This window comes from Porites lutea, chromosome 1, assembly GCF_958299795.1.
Source record: "Porites lutea chromosome 1, jaPorLute2.1, whole genome shotgun sequence".
Taxonomy (NCBI): domain Eukaryota; kingdom Metazoa; phylum Cnidaria; class Anthozoa; order Scleractinia; family Poritidae; genus Porites; species Porites lutea.
The window spans coordinates 26,571,630-26,591,297 of record NC_133201.1 but is presented as its reverse complement, the minus strand read 5'-3'; the positions used below and the strand labels follow the sequence as shown (position 1 = coordinate 26,591,297).

Here is a 19,668-nt window from a genome sequence, read left to right as displayed (position 1 = left end):
CGAAGCACATGTCCTCCGCGATAACCGTATACTAATTAATGTTTAATTTTTTTTTCGAGGGCCACGCTTATATTATCTGTGGATATCAAGTGAAACCCTCATTAAAAAAAGTATCTATCAATATATCTATCTATCCATCCATCCACCCATCTATCTATCTATCTATCTATCTATCTATCTATCTATCTATCTATCTATCTATCTATCTAACGTCTAATGAGCTAAATAGCTCGTTCAAAACACGTTCGTGCTAAAAGAAAATTGTTTTAAATGCCTTATTTACATTTATTCTATTTACCCTCGGTAGTATTTATAGTACTAATGCTATAGGGGCTGAACAAATTCCTGAAACAAATAATCTAAATCAAACTTAACAGGTTTAAGAATCCCAAATGGCTGGAGGCAAACTAGCTGGCTATTTACAAGTGTGGCCTAGGATTTGAACCCGGAACCACCGAGAACAAATCCAGCTAGCGGTCACAGCGAGTTTTGAACTCGGGGCCTCCGAATTACAAGACAAGAGCTCTAAGACTCCTTTAACCACTCGTCCACACTGTGGCTTCGACAGCGCGCCCTCGTAGATAAACCAGTAAATACCATCATGATATTGCATTCTTCTTTGCTGAATTATAGATTGCTCAATAGGAATCACCTTCAGTCAATCAGTGATGAAGCTTTCGAAGCCCAGAGACAGCTTGGTATATTGTAAGTATAGTCCGCTTTACTGAAAATATGTTATGATGACCGGACCAAGGCAGAGTAAAGAAAGTAGTTACCTCGTATTGTATTATAGAGAAGGAAAATCCATTATGAATAATTAAGGCACACTGAGCACAGGTAATCATCATATGTCTGTGATAATGGTGTAAGCACTACCATAAATATTTCGAACGAAACATGACGAATTTTAAAAATACTTAAAAGGAATTTTTACGTACAAAGCACTAGGTTAGAGAAACATAAGCGTTCGATCGTCTTCCAGATTTGGCGTAAAACTGTGGAATGAGATACCGTGTAGCTTGCGAAATCTAAACAAGAAAGAATTTAAAACAGAAATTCTAGATATTTTGGTAAAAGAAACCCGGAGTAGTCAATCGATAAAAATCGGTATCGATTTATTAATAGATAAATCGATAAAAATCGGTAAATCTGATTTGATTGAAATCGATTGTATCGATCAATCGGTAGAAATCGATGACACATCTTTTTCGTTTACTGATTTCATGCAAACAGTGAATTTGTTGACAATTGAGTTGCAATTGAGAGTCGAAGGATCAAACAATTTATTATCACTTTTTAAAAAAAATTCTGAAAAAACCTTATCTTTTTTTAAAAAACCCGCTTTATTGTCTTCTTCGGATGGCCGATATTGGCCAGGTTTTTATATTTTTCCCAGTTTTTCACGATTTAGGTCTGCCGCCCTTTCAAAATAACCTCAGTTCCGCGTGTAGTTATTTCCCGGAGTAGAAAATAGATAAATAACGAAATCAATAAAGATGGTTAGCGATCAAGCGATTTTATCGATTGATAACGGAAAACGGTGAAAAGCTATCGAGAGAAATCTTTTAGTCTGAATTTCAGGCATCCCTTTGACTCTAGAGTATGTCTGAAATTCAGGCGGGGAAATATTTTATCTAAGATTGTATTTTTCGTGGTACTTGCCTGCGAGAACTGCGAGAACTACGAATGTAATTACTTCCCGGAGTAGAAAATAGATAAAAAACGAAATCGATAAAGATCGTTAGCGATCAAGCGATTTTATCGATTGATAAAGGAAAACGGTGAAAAGCTATCGAGAGAAATCTTTTGGTCTGAGTTTCAGGCATCCCTTTGACTCTAGAGTATGTCTGAAATTCAGGCGTGGAAATCTTTTATCTAAGATTGTATTTCTCGTGGTACTTGCCTGCGACAACTGCGAATGTAATTATGAAACCGAACCGTTTCTGTTATTAAGTACAACAGGGTCACGGTTTTAGAGAGAATCTTGTGTCTGTAATGGTTTCCACATTTCTTATTTTCATGTTTGTTGATCAGTTGTTACTCGTGGATGTGTTTTCTCAGCTGTACTTATGCCAAAAAAAAAACATTGCCGGACTTACCGTTATATATCGTTAAAATCAAGAAAAATTGATAACATCGATTTGACACAGCAATTAAGTTTATCGATTTTCACCGATTTCTGTTATCAATCGGTAAAAATCACTTGATTGCTATCAATTTTTATCGATACCGATTTTTATCGATTGACTACTCCGGGAAGAAAATGATTACATATCAGCACCTATCATCATACAAAAAGTTGGACTGGCTGTATAATTATGATTAGGTCTTTTAAGTTTCAACTGATTTTTCTCTCGAACCTCTAACGTTATCGTTTCCTTAATTCTGTCTTTATGTAATAATATTAATTTAAATATATCTATGCAATAATATATATTTAAAAAAGTTAAACCCTAACCCTCAGTTGTTCCTCTGTCCCGCCTAGATTAGCTTTAATTAAGTTAGTTCTCACAATAAAGTTATGTTGATGATGATCATGTTTACCAGTATGACGTCACGTCTCGTGTCAGTGATTTTCAAAATGGCGAACAAAGAGTTTGTCGAAGTGATGGGTAAAAAGTTCGAATATCTCACGGATGTATTGTTCCAATTTCTTAGATTTGGCGGTCCCTATTGTCGCGATCCCGATTTGAGATCCCTATTGTGATAGAAAACCTGTGTCATAGAAAACCTGTACTTTGTTTGGATGAAACGTCCAGTGGTTTAATCACTTTTAAAGATTCCTTTCTATCGGCGGGCAAATTTTCAGAGCATTCATATCGACCTGTCACACTTTTAACCCGGGCGGGGGGGGGGGGGGGCACTTTAGGAATTTCTGGGTGGGGATGTGCCGCTGGGACCCTGGAACCCTTGACCTATACCAGAGCTAGTTCAGCTGAATTTTGCTACCCTATACTAGAGTAAACTCCCAAAATCCCCCTATCCTAGAGTAGCTGTTTCCCCAGTCTAGATAAAATCTTCAACCAAATGATCAGTTTCCTGAAAAATGATACCCTATTCTAGACCCAAACGCTCTAATTTATATACCCTATCCTAGAGTAAACTGCTTGAAAACCATACCCTTCTCAGCGGCACATACCCATACAGCCCATATATGGCAGTACCCCCCCCCCCCCCCCCCCCGCCCGGGACTTTTAAGGGCCGGTGCACGGCGAGATTGAGGAGTTCAGACACAGCAATAGGAAGTTCATCAAAGGATAAACTAGGCTTTAAGTATGTATAATTTAGCTCTTCAGAGCAAATGGATCTCCAATCAGTCCCTTTAAAGTTCGCTTCGTCCACCAAACTTTATATTACCAGAGACAAATTTTAATAATTAAATGCAGCAAGCTGTTTTTTTTTAAACGAACTACCAAACAGTTTTCAAAAATGTCTGCAAGCGCAACACCACAATATGACAACAGCAAAACAACTGTAGCAACAGCAGCAACCTCAAAGGATTGAGCAAAAAGCAACAATTTATAAACAATTAGCACTTAAAGAGTAATCAACGCTACCACACAATCAATTACTCAAAAAAACAATTAAACAATGTAAAAGCCCACAAATAAACAACATAAGAAACTAAGGTTACTAAAAATACGGTATCCTAAAAACCTCGCAACGCTTGAAAGGATCAGCAGTAATATTAAAGGGAAACAAGCCAAAGGAGAAAACTGGATTAAAAAACTAAAACTTAACAAAAAATACAGCAAAGGTAAAGAAAACACTCCAGGGGTCGAATCTACTTCATCTGCTCGAAAAGGCAACTCCCAGACCACTCCACCATGGTGCCACTCATTTTGTGACTAAGTAACTTTGTTATATAAAAACAAGAGAGGATAAAGGGAACAGAGAGGGCATCCCCCATACACACCCTATTCCATAAGTAATTCGTCTCGAGTTATTTATAAGACCACAGATCCCAAGGGGGATTAGACAACAACCAATCACATAGCGCGAACGTGTTCCGGGTGGATGACCCACGCTCAGAGCCACGCATCCTTCACGAATTGCCGCAGAACAAAATGGCCGAAGACGTGGAGAGCGATATTGCGAAACGGAAATTAAAAAATAATCGCCCTTCCTCTCTTGTATGGAGCTAACAGTACAGCAGGGAAATCCTTTAACACACTAAATATTCTCTCAGGCTCATTTATAATTTACAGTTTGAAGAGAGCAGTTTCTGGTTTGATATTTATTCTATTATTAGTCTTTTATTATTGAACAAAAATAACACTTGGCGCCCTACTTGCTTTGTTGTACAAACGACCGATTTCAGTAGACCGGCGAAATTTCTCATTTTATTAAAGAGCCGAGGTTACGACAACTTCGAGTTAAACTGATTTCACGGGTTGTCAAAGAGTCCAGCGATTCCCTTTTCCTAGGTGAGCGCCAACTCAATTCGTTTCAATATTCAGAAATGCTCTCGATCTCTTTACGCTTTCATTGCCTTTCGCCCGACATTTTGCACGGCGTTTAGTCATGCAAAACTTCCACGAAACATCCACGCAGCGCGCGAGGTATCTTTATCCCGATTCTAAAAACAACTTGAGACGAATTACCTATGGAATAGGGTGTGTATGGGAGATGCCTTCTCTGTCCCCTTTATCCTCTCTTGATAAAAACCATTTCGCACCGGCGCGAGTTTCATATCGGAGTGAAATTCTCGCCCCGGTACAACAACCAGGGTGACTCGCGCCTATGAAACCGCGCCGGCATGACATTTTGTGGTGGTGTCATGTAAAAAAATATAGAGCCATGAGAGGGAAGCGGAGTGAACTCGCCCCGGTGTCATGTAAACACCCCCTTAGTTTAAGATGGTACTTCGTTTAACAGGCAAAATGAAGAAAAAAAAAGTCTACTTTTAGTTTTGTAGCTGAATTGTATTATCACAGATTTTTAGAAGGGTTTCTTTTCAACTTCAGACGTAGATGACAAGTGGCTTTTAGTGAAAATAAAGAATGTATTCGTACAGCCACAGCCATCAATCAATCCTGCAAACATCTATTTCTGAAATACCCTTAGAGAAATGATTAAAACGTTACATGTCTGCAAAATGTTCGAGGGAGCGGGAAATGGATATTCACTTCGTATCGGACTATTAGGTCCTAGCTGAATCGAAGATCCCTTCCTCTAATTTATGTTCAAGATCTTACAAACTACGACGTGTCCAATTATTTTCTCTTAATCCGCTCAAGTGGCTCACAAACTCAGGGAAAGTTTCTCGTCTTACAATGTATTTCAAGGACACTTGATTGGTCACTTGATTACTGGCGTTTCGACTAGCAGCTTTTTATATACTAACATACACTCACGCAATTCATACCTTTAGAGTGCTTTCAGATAATCCTATCAAGACTATTGGGCATCGAGCTTTCAGAATCCCAGATGAACAACCTCAGAAGGTCTTAATGTAAGTATAAGATGATTTGTATTGTTTATGAATGGTTCATAACTTGCCCCAAAGTAGTAGTAGTTAGTAACAGTAGTAGCAGTAAAGCTTTATTTGAAACCGGGTAGAAGAGTAGCACATAAGCGCTAGTACCTCCTAGAGATACCTCTAATTACACAGAATAATGTTAAATTATAAAAAATATCATATGTATATACATGCTTATAAAAAAGTAAGAATAAGTAATCAATCTATAGCTCACAAAGTTCAGACAAACGAACATTGTTTGTAAAGTTAGCTATGCTATCGGTAGCTCTAAGATCATGAAGATGATGTGAACTGCCAAAATACAAATTTTGAATGAAGATATGATCATTGCAATGGTGATCGCAACTTGAGCAATTGCAAATAAACCCGAAAAAAATCTGAGGGAATTCAACGGGACTCGAACCCATGGCCTCTGCGTTAGCGCTGCAGTGCTCTACCATATATATATATATATATATATATATATATATATATATATATATATATATATATATATATATATATATATATATATATATATATATATATATATATATACACCCGTGTTCAAAAAGGTTTTCATACAGAGAGATATATAGATTGATATATACTTTTGTTCTCTTGCACGTGCGCCCGTGTGTATTTTTCACTTGTTATTGTCCAACTTGTGAAAAACTCGGTTCAACGATAAATTTTTTCGTCGTCGGGTTTTTTGTTCCAATTTGACATGTCGTTTTGAGTTTTTTCTTTTAGAAAAATACTTGCGCCCTGCGATACAAATTTGCAATGGCGAATTATATGGCTGATTTTGGGAATGAGGAAAACATCCCGCGAAGCAGCCGATCCGCGAGTTATACGGCGTCACCGAATTGGTAGCCCAAATGCCATGGCATCTGTAGCAAGTGACAAAGCATTTTTATTGATAGAGTGTATTAAAAAATGCGCTGTCCAGGGGCGTGCTTAAGAGAAACTGTAGACTAACTTGAAAGCATTTGTGGCCGAGAGTTTATTCTGTCTTCAATGACACGTTGCCTTACAGGCCGTGATTTTACACGAAAAAAGGTGAGACATTAAGATACATGACTAGCTCATCATGGTTATGATAAAGTCTGCTTCTATGAACCTCGTCATCGTCTTAGTCCGTTTTAATCAACTGCTATAATATTGTTGCTCCTTCCCACATATCCAATATGGACATCCACCGTCACATCTTCCTTCTCAGCGGTTTCGAAAACACATTTTTTTCATTTCGTCTGCGTTGTTTTAAAAATGAAAATCTTTGATGTTTTTCCCCTTACCCTGTAACGACAACAATTATATGATCTACAAGTGACCGAATTCCTCATTCTTCAATTTTCAAGAAAATGCAAATCAAGAGAATTGCAGACAGTGCTCGTGCATTATTTTTTTAACTGACAAATTGGAACAAAGAACCTGACGAAAAGAAAATTTATCGTTTAACCAAGTTTTTTCACAAGTTGGACAATAACAAGTGTAAATGCACACAGGCGCATGTGCAAGAAAGCAAAAGTATATATCTACCTATATATCTCTCTGTATGAAAACCTTTTTGAAAACGGGTGTATATATATATATATATATATACACCCGTTTTCAAAAAGGTTTTCATACAGAGAGATATATAGATAGATATATACTTTTGTTCTCTTGCACGTGCGCCCGTGTGTATTTTTCACTTGTTATTGTCCAACTTGTGAAAAACTCGGTTCAACGATAAATTTTTTCGTCGTCGGGGTTTTTGTTCCAATTTGAAATGTCGTTTTGATTTTTTTTTTTTTTTTTTTAGAAAAATACATGCCCCCCTGCGATACAAACTTCCAATGGCGAATTATATAGCTGATTTTGGGAATGAGGAAAACATCCCGCGAAGCAGCCGATCCGCGAGTTATACGGCGTCACCAAATTGGTAGGCCAAATGCCATGGCATCTGTAGCAAGTGACGAAGCATTTTTATTGATGGAGTGTATTAAAAAATGCGCTGTCCAGGGGTGTGCTTAAGAGAAACTGTAAACTAACTTGAAAGCATTTGTGGCCGAAAGTTTATTCTGTCTTCAATGAGACGTTGTCTTACAGGCCGCGATTTTACACGAAAAAAGGTGAGACATTAATATATATGACCCGCTCATCATGGTTATGAGAAAATCTACTTCTATGAACCTAGTCAACGTCTTGGTCCGTTTTAATCAACTGCTATACTATTGTTGCTCCTTCCCACATATCCAATATGGATATCCACCGTCACATCTTCCTTCTCAGCGGTTTCGAAAACACTTTTTCTTTTCATTTCATCTGCGTTTTTCCCCTTATCCTGTAACGACAACAATGATATGACCTACAAGTGACCGAATTCCTCATTCTTTAATTTTCAAGAGAATGCAAATCAAGAGAATTGCAGACAATATTCGTGCATTATTTTTTTTAATTGACAAATTGCAACAAAACAGAAAACCTGACGAAAAGAAAAATTATTGTTGAACCAAGTTTTTTCACAAGTTAGACAATAACAAGTGTAAATGCACACGGGCGCACGTGCAAGAAAACAAAAGTATATATCTATCTATATATCTCTCTATATGAAAACCTTTTTGAAAACGGGTGTATATATATATATATATATATATATATACGTGCGCCCGTGTGCATTTACACTTGTTATTATCTAACTTGTGAAAAAACTTGGTTCAACAATATTTTTTTTTTCGTCAGGTTCTTTGTTGCAATTTGTCAATTAAAAAAAATAATGCACGAATATTGTCTGCAATTCTCTTGATTTGCATTCTGTTGAAAATTAAAGAATGAGGAATTCGGTCACTTGCAGGTCATATCATTGTTGTCGTTACAGGATAAGGGGAAAAACGCAGATGAAATGGAAAAAAGAAGTGTTTTCGAAACCGCTGAGAAGGAAGATGTGACGGTGGATATCCATATTGGATATGTGGGAAGGAGCAACAATATTATAGCAGTTGATTAAAACGGACCAAGACGTTGACTAGGTTAGATCGGCTGCTTCGCGGGATGTTTTCCTCATTCCCAAAATCAGCTATATAATTCGCCATTGCAAGTTTGTATCGCAGGGGGGCATGTATTTTTCTAAAAAAAAAAAAATCAAAACGACATTTCAAATTGGAACAAAAACCCCGACGACGAAAAAATTTATCGTCGAACCGAGTTTTTCACAAGTTGGACAATAACAAGTGAAAATACACACGGGCGCACGTGCAAGAGAACAAAAGTATATATCTATCTATATATCTCTCTGTATGAAAACCTTTTTGAAAACGGGTGTATATATATATATATATATATATATATATATATATATATATGTATATGTATATGTTCTATGTGTGATACCATTGTTTCAACGAATGCAGTGAAAATGGAATAAATGTATCTTGAGCCGTTAAAGGAATGAGACATAAAGATGATGCGAACTGCAGAAATACAAACTTTAATGAAGATATGATCGCCATAGTGATTATTGTAATGTAACTTAGCGCTGCAGTGCTCTACCATTTGAGCTATGAAGACCCACAAATTGGGAGCAGGCCAATTTGTTGAGTTTATCTTAACCCGTGAAAGGAATGAGACATGAAGATAATGTGAACTGCGGAAATGCAAATTTTGAATAAAGATGAAGATAAGATCATCATCTAAAGTCTAAACTATTTTATAGTTTGGGTGCTAAAAATTTGAAAGAAGGTGTGCCATAAAAGGTGGTATTGACACGTGGCAACTGTAAATTGTTTTTACCATTAAAAGGGCTGTGTCACGGCAGTCCAGTTCATTTTGTTTAATTTTGCCAATTACTCGCCCTCAATCGCTATGGAACTTAAAGTAAACGAAGAAATTAGATTTAAATGACAAAATCAGAGATCTGAGACAAACAAATATGTCTCCTGAGCATTATTTTTGAAGTTACAAGCAGCTGGGATCAACTTTGAAAAACTGTTAAGCTGGACAGTTTTCAAAAACCCTTATTTCAATCCGTTTCAATCTTCTTCAGTTTTGCCCATCCGTGGCATCTGTTATTTCTGTGATGTTATTTTAACCTTCTTTTAAAGTTTTAAGCGGTTATTTTTGTTTCTCTTAATTTAACGGGCATTTTGTAATTTCCTACTTTGGCTGACTTTCGTGACACAGCTCCTTTAAGCTGATTGATAGCTCAAGGTACAAGTAGTGCTGATATGTAGGTAGGTGTGACAGCTTGAAAGAACTTGAAAAGAATTTGTTAAAACATTTAGTAATAATTATGGGAACAAATGGTAGTGGTAATACAAACAAACGTAAATGGTAATAAAAACTTTTCAGTTAACTTTTCGTTCTTTGCAGCTTCATGATTCGCACTCAGTTAAAAGCAGTGAGCCTCCGAGTCTTGTCTTTTCATGATTTTCATAACCTAACTTCTGGCATGTAAGTACGATTGGTATATTATCAGAACTGTTGTAGAAATTGGCCAAATACATAACAGAGGGAGTTCTGCATCTTCCTTAGCAATAGCCCCAGAAAATATATAAATGATAAACATATGCACTCGCTGTCATTTTATAAGGAATCACACTCGTTCACTGCGCTCACTCGTTCTATTTAGGATACGTTAACAGCTTGCAATTGTGCAACACCGTACGAGCACACTTTTCATGAAGAATTCTATATAAAACTCAATTATTAGTGTCCTTGCTATCAGTTGCTTCGCTCGTTGCGAATCGGGCTTTGATATCAATAAGAACGACTTAACTATCCATTTTTCGTTTTCTTTTGTAGAACCATGAATGATGGTAAAATTGGTACCATGAAAGTTTCGGATTCACTTCAACGAGAGCGCTGCACTATTTATCTGTGTGTAACTTTCTTTAATGCCTTAATAATATTCTAATATGCGGTTGCATTGTCTTTGACCTTCATTTACTGAGTTACTTTAGCTTCATGCATCAACCCGATGTAAACTATACTGAAGAGATGAAGTTAAATTTTGCGGAACCCATTTTCTCAACTCGCACTGTGAGGTATAGGTGAATCCGGATTTTTGTCCCTTTTCTGCCGCTTTTTTAAAGAACGTATCATTCTCTGATCAAACTTTTATAAATATCACCCGTCTTGATGTTGAAAGAGCGTTGCAATAGAAGTCGAACCTCTCATAAGCGACCACCCAAAAAGCCAAGCTATAGTGGTCACTAACGAGAATCGAATCAAAAGTGGTGGCTCCCGAAAAGAGGGGTGGACACATCTACCTTTTGGAAGGTAATCTTTGCAGGCAACTTCTAAGGTACGATGAGTGTTCTCCCATTTGATTCAAGTTCTTGTTATTCCGATCACGTGTATGATTTAAGACCAAACTGCACTTCACTCAGTTCCATTATTAACTTAGTTGGACAATGAAAATCACGAAAAGAGTAACAGCTTTAAGAAAATTCATAAAGGGATTTCGAGACGATGGCTTGCTTACTGAATGTACGATGCTATAGAAATCTTAAAGAAAGTGAATGTCTGGAACTCTTTGGAAAATGCACGTCTTAACACCTGATGCGAATGTGCGGCCGTATTGACCCACACAGATCCATGCAACGTTTCACAGAGTGGGGGACTTTCGCTTACGAGAGCAGGTCGCTCATGATGGTTCGACAATATTAGTTATCTTTGAGCATTTGAGCCCAATATATTATGCAGAATAGCTTCATTTAAAAGCTCGTTAGCTCATTTGCTTCCCTCTTTAGCAATTTTGCAGATTTTGATGACTGTTATTTCCTTGGATATTACGTAGATATTATACTTGTAAAAACTTGAAAATTCCACAGATTGCCGGCTAAGTTTAGCAACCTCGGCTTTAAACTTGTGAACTCAATCTAGATCTATCTTCTTTCTTTATTTCATATAATTATGAGAATATGTCTAGCCGATTTTTTGAAAACCAACCTAACGAAATTTGCAGTCATTTGAGTGAAAAAGCGTCAAAAGGCAGGTTTCTTAAGCCCGAGAAGCTCCAAAATCATAGTAACGAAGGAAAAGGCTAGTAGAAAAAGAAAGAGCGAGGAGAAGAAGAAGAAGAAGAAGAAGAAGAAGAAGAAGAAGAAGAAGAAGAAGCAGAAGCAGCAGCAGCAATGGTTTCACTCTTAGTTTATATAATAGCTACTTTGGAAATAGTTTTTGGCCGAAAAAATTGTTCGACAAGGTCCGTTTGGCGATAACGTTATCAAAAAGCCGGCTAGATGTATAATAAACTAATTAAAAGTGCAGTTTCTAAAACCCATTCATACAGAACACGAACATCCATACAGAACACGTTCGATAAATAAGATGTACCGATCTTTTGAACGACCTTAATGTCAATTTATTACATTTTATAAACGTTTTTACTGAAACATTTATATCTTTCAATTTAGCGGCTTGGGTCAAGATAACTCTACTTCCCTTAACCTCTCGAAATATTCGGGCAACCGCACAGTACTACTCCATTCATTTAAGAGAGCTGGTTTTGCTTATCCAACTCAAAATGAGTACAATTTACGACCATGTCCACTTGGTACTTTTGTAAACGTAATTCGTCTAGAATGCGTCAAATGTCCTGCAGGTAAAATATATATTGTGTTACATGATTATTATTGGAGCTTTTTCTTGTCTTATGGGTGATGATGAATTCAAATCACAAACAGCAGTGGTAGAATTCGAGGGCGAATTAAGCGCTAATAATTTTAAAAGTGATGAAACAATCGCTGTAAGATTTTTCAACATTTTCAAAATCGTCCCCGAGTTACATTATTTTATTTATATTGTATTGCTACTAGAAAACTATTTATTTAATAGTTTTCTCTTTGTAAAAATTTGTTGTGACACATTGTGAGCTGAATTTATCAGTTAAACGGTCTACTTGTCTTTGAATTGCCCAAGAAGAATGTCAACAAGATGGCTGGATATCAATTGGCCTTGCTCTTTCTTTCTGGCGTTTTAATGACTTCGACAATAGAGAGGTTAAGCATCACGTTTACATCTAACGGCAAACGCGAATTTGAATCAGGTGATCAAGTTTCCCAACAACAATATATCCTTTATTTAAACACGAAAGGATTTAAAGGTCAAAGCTTGTGGGGTCGTGTAAAAGTGATAACAAATGAATATAGAACTATAATAAAAATAGGGATAACATTACTTACAATATACAACTAAAACAGAAACTCTAAAAATATAGAGTAAGATTTAAAAAAAGATGCGATGTTAAAATGAATTTAAATTAGTTACCACTAAGTAATTTGACTACAGCATTTAAAACATAAAATAGTTAAAAACATTTAAACTCTTGGTAGTGCCTAGGCAGCGACTGGACCGACTGTGCGCTAAAATCAAGTTCCTTAAAATAAGAGTCCTTCTTCACTTTGCGATAAAAAACAGTAAACTGGCCTGTAAGATGAGTCGAGAACCGCATTCCAAAGAATAGCGCCTCTATAGCTAACAGAGTTTTTAAGAAACTGCGAGTTAAAACGCTGGACAATTATGTTATTACTACTTCTGAAATTGTACGCAGTGCAAGATTTATTTGTCAAGTATGAAAGAGCCACAGGTGCTAAACCGATAAACACGCTACGGAGTAGTTTAGCTAATTAATAATTTTATAATATAAGTATTAAAGTATTCCAATTCAAAATTCTGTATACTTCATCAGTAGGCACATCGCGGGGCAAGTTGTATATTATTCTGGCAGCCCTACAATCAAGTACTTCCAGTGAATGTGCAAGGTCCGCATTAGGGCAGACGCCCAAAACAACCAAGTCCATACAAAAATGATGGTAATATTATCTTGGAGTACAAGTCCAATAGTGCTTTTCTGCCCCAAAACGATCTCCTTTTCAGGAGGTTCAGTTTGTGAACAAAATTCTTTTTTACATCTGTAAGCTAGTGTGACCAGGAAAGCCTGTCATCGATAGTGTTATGCCCAAAAGACGAGTGTGTTTCACCCACTCGATCCGATCCTCTCCAACAGACACAGAATTTAGAGGCCCAATGTGCGGTTTTCTCATTAATAACATAGGTTCGCACTTAACTGAGTGAGGAGTTAAAGAGTTCTCTAAGCACCAACTATTCGGTTCCGATAAAGCTCTATTTACGAAGTGACAGTGTTATCAACAGTGTCCCCTATGCAATAAAAGGTGGTGTCATCCGCTTACATAAAGACAGAGCCAGAGGTAACAGCACTTGGTAGGTCATTGGTGTACAAGGCGAACAACGTTGGGTCCAGTACTTCAACTTTAATTGTCGTTTACTTTTCATTATTTCAACACAAATTAGTAGTTTCATGGAATTTTTTATCCATAAGAATTGTTTTGAGCTGTTTTTATCTGCTCATTTTCTATTTTGAGAAATTCTCAACTTGAATCTGCCGTTTACCGTTTGCCGTATACGTGATGCTCAAACTCTCTTTTGTCCCGGTTCATAAAAACGCAAAAACTGGTACTAACTTTCCCAGTATCCAGCCAGCCACATTTATTGGACTCTTCATACGACCAGATGCTAGCTTTTTTTTCTTATGTTATGCAATAGTCAGGGGCGGACCTAGGGGGACGGTGCAGGGGGTGCGCACCCTCCCCTGAGATGACCTGCGGTTTTCTAATACAACTGGTATTCTGCCAAAAAAAACTACGTTGCTTATTGGTGTTGAAGAAGAGCAAGAGACGAGTGCACCCCCTCCTAAAAAAAATCCTGGATCCGCCCCTGATAGTAAAGTCCGTCCACAGAAACCAATCATATTAAGGGAATTCTACGTTATTTGTAGGTCATGGAATTTAAAAAGGAACGTCGGACCAAAAACCAAGGATTTTGTAACCTGGCAATTTTACCCCAAACTAACTACTTTTTGTCGGCTCTGTAGGTCCATTTTAGTCATATTTTGGGACTACAAATTTAAATTTATTTCAAGGACACTTTCACTCTAATTACACTTTCTTATAGGAGGCTTCTATTCGGATACCATAGCGTTTGTCAATGACAGCTGCCTCAGATGTCCAAATGGAACTTTTGTGCCATACACTGAGGCGCCTGGTAAAAGCGCCCGTGAGTGCGTTGCTTGTCCACAAGGTAAGCATATCTTGTAGTCAAACTTAGTCAAACATTGACCACATTCTTGCATGTCAATGGGCAGTGAATTTCGCCCTGCAGATTCTCAGCATTCTATCAGATTAAGAGAAATCGTCTTCGATGGCTTTGAATAAAATTCTATCTCGAACTGAAGAAGAAAACAAAATAATTTTAACCATCTGCTGATTTTACTGCTCATCGGATGCTAGTAAGAATGATAAGAATCACCACAAGATTTCAAAATGTCAACTATTATATGGCTACAAAAGTACGAGTGTTCTGATTGGCTGCTAAGCTGGCAAAAGTTTCTTGTAATGGCCGGCATTATTCGCTAGGTGTCCAAGGCATATACAATCTGCAGTGTTTAACTCGATAGTGAAAATCTATGTTATGTTCAATTGAGAGCTGTGAAAAAGGTATCCGCTGACTAGTGTGACATGTCTGTATCGCGGGCTCAAGTTTACAACCCATTGAGGTGATTTGTGTTTTTTTAAGCTATGCACTGACGAGTTATTGGTTTTAATTGATCGCAGGCTCAATTACTTGCGGTTTTATATATTTAGAGCGCTAAATGGCCACTTATTAACTTCGTCCGTTCGGTCATTACGGGGATTTCCCCATAATGACCTCACTCTAGGTTAATAAGTTGTATATAATGATTTCATCATTAGAATCTATAGTGGTACGCTTGACCTGGTTTGATTGTAATTTATAATTAAAGAAGAAGGAGAATCAAACACCAGAAAGCTCAGAAAAATTTTTCGAGCTCCAGGTGAGAATCGAACTCACGACCTAGTTAGAAGATGGAATGTGAAAAGTGTACAGAAACTGCGTTAGCCCGGATAGCTTGTTCAAAGTATCTGATGACGTCTGTGAAGTTCAGATAAAACTGCTCAGAAAATAAAGGTGAAGACTGAACGAGATTCTCTGCTTTTGCAATAGCACTTAAGCTTGATTACGTCAGACGAGCAAATTTCACCACCAAGCCTCGTTTCTAAGCAAACTTCTCATTTTCACTTAATGAGCGTGAGTATTCTTTTCAACTCTACTCCCATTGGAATTCATTTATGCAAAATTCTATAACTTTTAAAATTTCAAAACGAGCTTTGGTGGTTAAATTTACTCGTCTGAAGTAGACATGCATAAGGACTATTGTCGGGTAAGATAGAGAATAGCCTGAGAAAGCAGCCGACATTTGGCGACGCTACCACTGGTTTCCCCGCCAGATGACGTCTGAGGAACGAGCACAGAAAGTCCATACTGATGACGCGTCACTACCCAGATCTGGGTAGTGCTTCTGATTGGTCTTGCCCCGTGGGAAATTTGATTCAACCAATCAGAGTCTCTACCCAGATCTGGGTAGTGACTCGTCATCAGTATGGAATTTCTGCGCTCGTTTCTCAGACGTCATCTGGCGGGGAAACCAGTGGTAGCGTCGCCAAATGTAGGCTGTTTTCTCAGGCTAGATAGAAAAGCTTGACGTCGGTTTTGAACTGAGAATTTATTTACCCATATCCTTAGGGTTTTGCCTATGCTTTGTTTGTTTGTTTGTTCGGCATGGCTATGCTGTCCTTGTAATTCAAGGCGGTGAAACTTTCTTATGAAGTAGCTTTGTTGTATTTAAACACATTTGACAATGAAGCCGTCAACTGACAAAACCTGCGAGCTTTCAAACTTTGTGTTTTTTAAAAATGGAAAAAATGTATTTTCGTGGTTTCAATACATACAATTCAACTAACAGACTTCTGCTTTTTGTAGGTACAGATACTTCCACATTTGCTGGGTTTAGGGCTTGCAGCTGTCTGAAAGGATTTCATCGTACCCATCTTTTTGAAGGCTGCACACAATGCAATGAAGAAGGATTACAATGTGTGGATGATCATGTTATGCTGAAGAAGCATTACTGGTGGAAATGGGAGAATCAGACCCACAAACAATTTTATGAATCATTTACGCGTAATCTCTTGGATTCAAGGAATTCTTCTTCAACTAATGCTTCCCTCATCAAGTTCCCATACACTGTTCCTACGCCGCACAAATGTCCACAACCAAAGGCTTGCAATGGCGGTTTCAATTCTTCTTGCGCTGACGGCTATCGTGGACCGCTGTGTGAAATTTGTTGTGATGGCTACTATAAACAGTTTCAAACGTGCAAAAAGTGCCCAACGAAGAAATGGATGATCGGACAACTGTCGATCGTGATGGCAGTTATCCTGGTCATTATTTTAGTTATCCTATGGTCAAGTAAAAAGAAGCAAGAGAATGAGAAAAAAGGAAGATCCATAGTGGATATGATACTTGGAAGGCTGAAAATTGTCATTGGCTTTTACCAAGTCACTGATGGACTGTTACAGTCATTTTCGTACGTCAAATGGCCAGATTCTCTTTCTGTCATTGGAAAATATTCGGAGATGATACAGCTTAATGTATTTCAGATTGCCCCTCTTCACTGCAGCTTCCCTGAATTAAAGGTCAATGCTTTTAAGAGCTTGTTTGCAATCCTTGCAATGAATGCCACAGCCATCATCGTTGCGATTCTCATTTATTACTTACGAAAGCTTCTACTCGAACGGAGTGCTTCCTCCAAAGAAGAAAAGTTAAGGAAATCTTCTCAAACGAAAGAGCTGATCTTGAGAAACCTGTTTTTCTTCCTGTACGTGACATATCTCAGTACCTGCTCCAAAACAGCTAGCGTGCTTCCCCCAACTTGCCGTCTGCTTTGTTGGGACAAAACGAAAACCCACTGTAAAAAGTTTCTTAAGACTGACTACAGTATCGACTGTGAGAGTACAAACTACAGTCGATTAGTCATCGTTGCCTACGTTGCAGTCGCTTACATACTACTTCTTCCCACAGCATCACTTGTAGCTCTCTGGAAAGCGCGATTGACCGTTACAAGTCAGAATGAAATGGAAGACGAGCATCAAAATCCTGATATCAAAGTGAAAAGCAGTGAAGTCACCACAGGCTTGCGATTCCTTTTCGAAAACTACCATCCGCGCTCGTGGTACTGGGAACTGGTAGACACAGTACGGAAGGTGGTCCTGACGTCAGGTCTGATCCTGGTTGATGGTGAAAGTAGAGCATATGTCGGACTGGCTTGCGTCATGTCAGGACTCTATGGAATGTTTTTTGCCTATGTCAGCCCCATTGTGGACCCATTCGAGAACAGACTAATGCTGATATCTCTTGCTGTGACCTTTGTAAACTTGGGAATAGGAGCTGTGAGTAAGATAAACAGCAAGAACATTCCAGCCTCAATCGATCCATATGTTGATAACATCATGTTCAAGGTACTGGTGTTTGGAGCAAATTCTTTGGTAATCGGTCTTCTCGTGGGTAAGTAAAGTCTAAAACTACTTCGGTTATTAATTTACCCTTCAATAGTATAATATTCAACCCTGGGTATTGTTACTAATTATAGTAAGGTATAGGGAATCAATCTTACCTAGGACAAGCCCAAGATAGACTGAATTAAATGAAGGTAATCTGGAACCCGACTTACTCACTGAGTCGCCAATCGCCCTTCGTGTCAGCAAAGTGAAGTGAATAGGACAAAATGTACCAGTATTTCCTATTATATAAACTCATTTGCGTATCATGAATTGTTCTTCGGGGATGATATTTACAATTCAAATTGGAACGTGAACAGGAAGTCTAAGCAACCACGACGACGAAAACAACAACGTCAAAGCTCCCCAATCACAAGTAGGGCGATGCCAGCTCAGTGCTTGCGTTTGGTTTTCGGCCAAAATGTAGTTCACGATGTAAATCGGTTAAGCTTCAACTGCCATTCTAACTGTAATTGTTATAAGTATTAATTAAAAGTATGTTAGTAAGTAAGTAGGTAAGTGCGTATGTATGTAAGTACTGCTACGCAAGTCAGTCAGAGTAAGTAATCTACAAGACTTGACATTAGAGCTAACATATTCATAGAGAAGTGTTAAGACAGTACAATAGAGGACCCCGCCTAATAAAACGTCAAGTCAACGCGTACGTTTTAAAAAGGTGTTCTTGAAAGAGAGAGGTGACTTCAGACAGTCCTAAATATGCGTAACTATGACTATTGTTTCTTTGCAGTTCAGTATATTGTATACATCTATCACTTTATAAAAGAATGGCGCAAGAATCCCAAATGGTCTTTCTCTTGCTGTCTGGCCTTGCTGCTGCCTCTGAATGACCTGCAAGGAAAAGTACGTGGATTTGATGGAAGGAATGTTTTTAAGAACCAACTGCAAACAGGAAAAGTGAACATGCCGTCAATTTCATCCTCTTTCCAAGATGGTGCTATGAAATTTAGTTTGGGAGAAGATCAACCCCTGACGGGTGATAAGAATTCTGATCATGAGGAAACACCTGGAAACAAGAGCGAAAAACAAACCAAGACTCGAGTAAGCGGGAAAGAATCCATCTTTACCAAAATTTCAGTTCATGAAGTTCCAAAAATGACATACGAAACGTCTTTGTAAAGACCTTCAGTTAATTTAGTCATTTTTTCGCACTTTTTATGTCGAAGACAATTAGGTTCAAAAATTAAAATAGCGCAGTAAATTTAAAGAGTTTGTGCAAGTTTCAGCTCCTTGCAATCAGTAAGAAAGAAAATAGCAGCAGTTAAAAACTGCAAAATTACTTGATGAGCTCATACATTCTTTGTTAATTTTGGGCTTTTTTAAAGAGAGTTTCTTTGAAATTATCTGGTATATCGGGTTCAAATTTTCAGAGATAACTGAAATTGTTATGGTGTTTCAATATTCAGAAATGTTATTAGCTTCATCCGATGAGCCTATGCTAATGAGGCAAAAAATGTCAACAAGGATTCACCTATACAGTAGAACCCCGGTGCCTCCAACTCTGAGAAGGGAGACTAAAAACAGTTAACCTGAGGCCCGGCTCTATTTTCGTTTCTCTTTGTAAATAATATTCCGGCGGGTAAGGCGAAACGAATTTTAGCGCGACTACGTAGGAGAGGTTGTATGAGAACTGCTAAAATCGGGCCTGATCTCCCGAGAATAAAAACAGTTCGAGTTAGCGGGCGTTCGAGTCATCGGGGTCGATTGTATCTTCAATTCCCATGGTAATAGTGATAGTTTATTGATATTTCAGCATTTTTAATAGTGTATAGC

The 19,668-nt window shown here is 37.9% G+C and overlaps 1 protein-coding gene across 1 annotated transcript in view; it reads left to right on the top strand.

The window, feature by feature from the left end:
- LOC140926992 (uncharacterized) overlaps positions 1–19,014 on the top strand; it is a 23,505-nt gene extending 4,491 nt beyond the window's left edge. The window contains exons 2-4 of the mRNA XM_073376664.1: positions 14,420–14,545; positions 16,304–17,884; positions 18,626–19,014. Coding sequence (XP_073232765.1) covers positions 14,420–14,545; positions 16,304–17,884; positions 18,626–19,014 — 2,096 coding nt within the window. The remainder of the gene's footprint in view (positions 1–14,419; positions 14,546–16,303; positions 17,885–18,625) is intronic.
- The last annotated feature ends 654 nt before the right edge of the window (positions 19,015–19,668 follow it).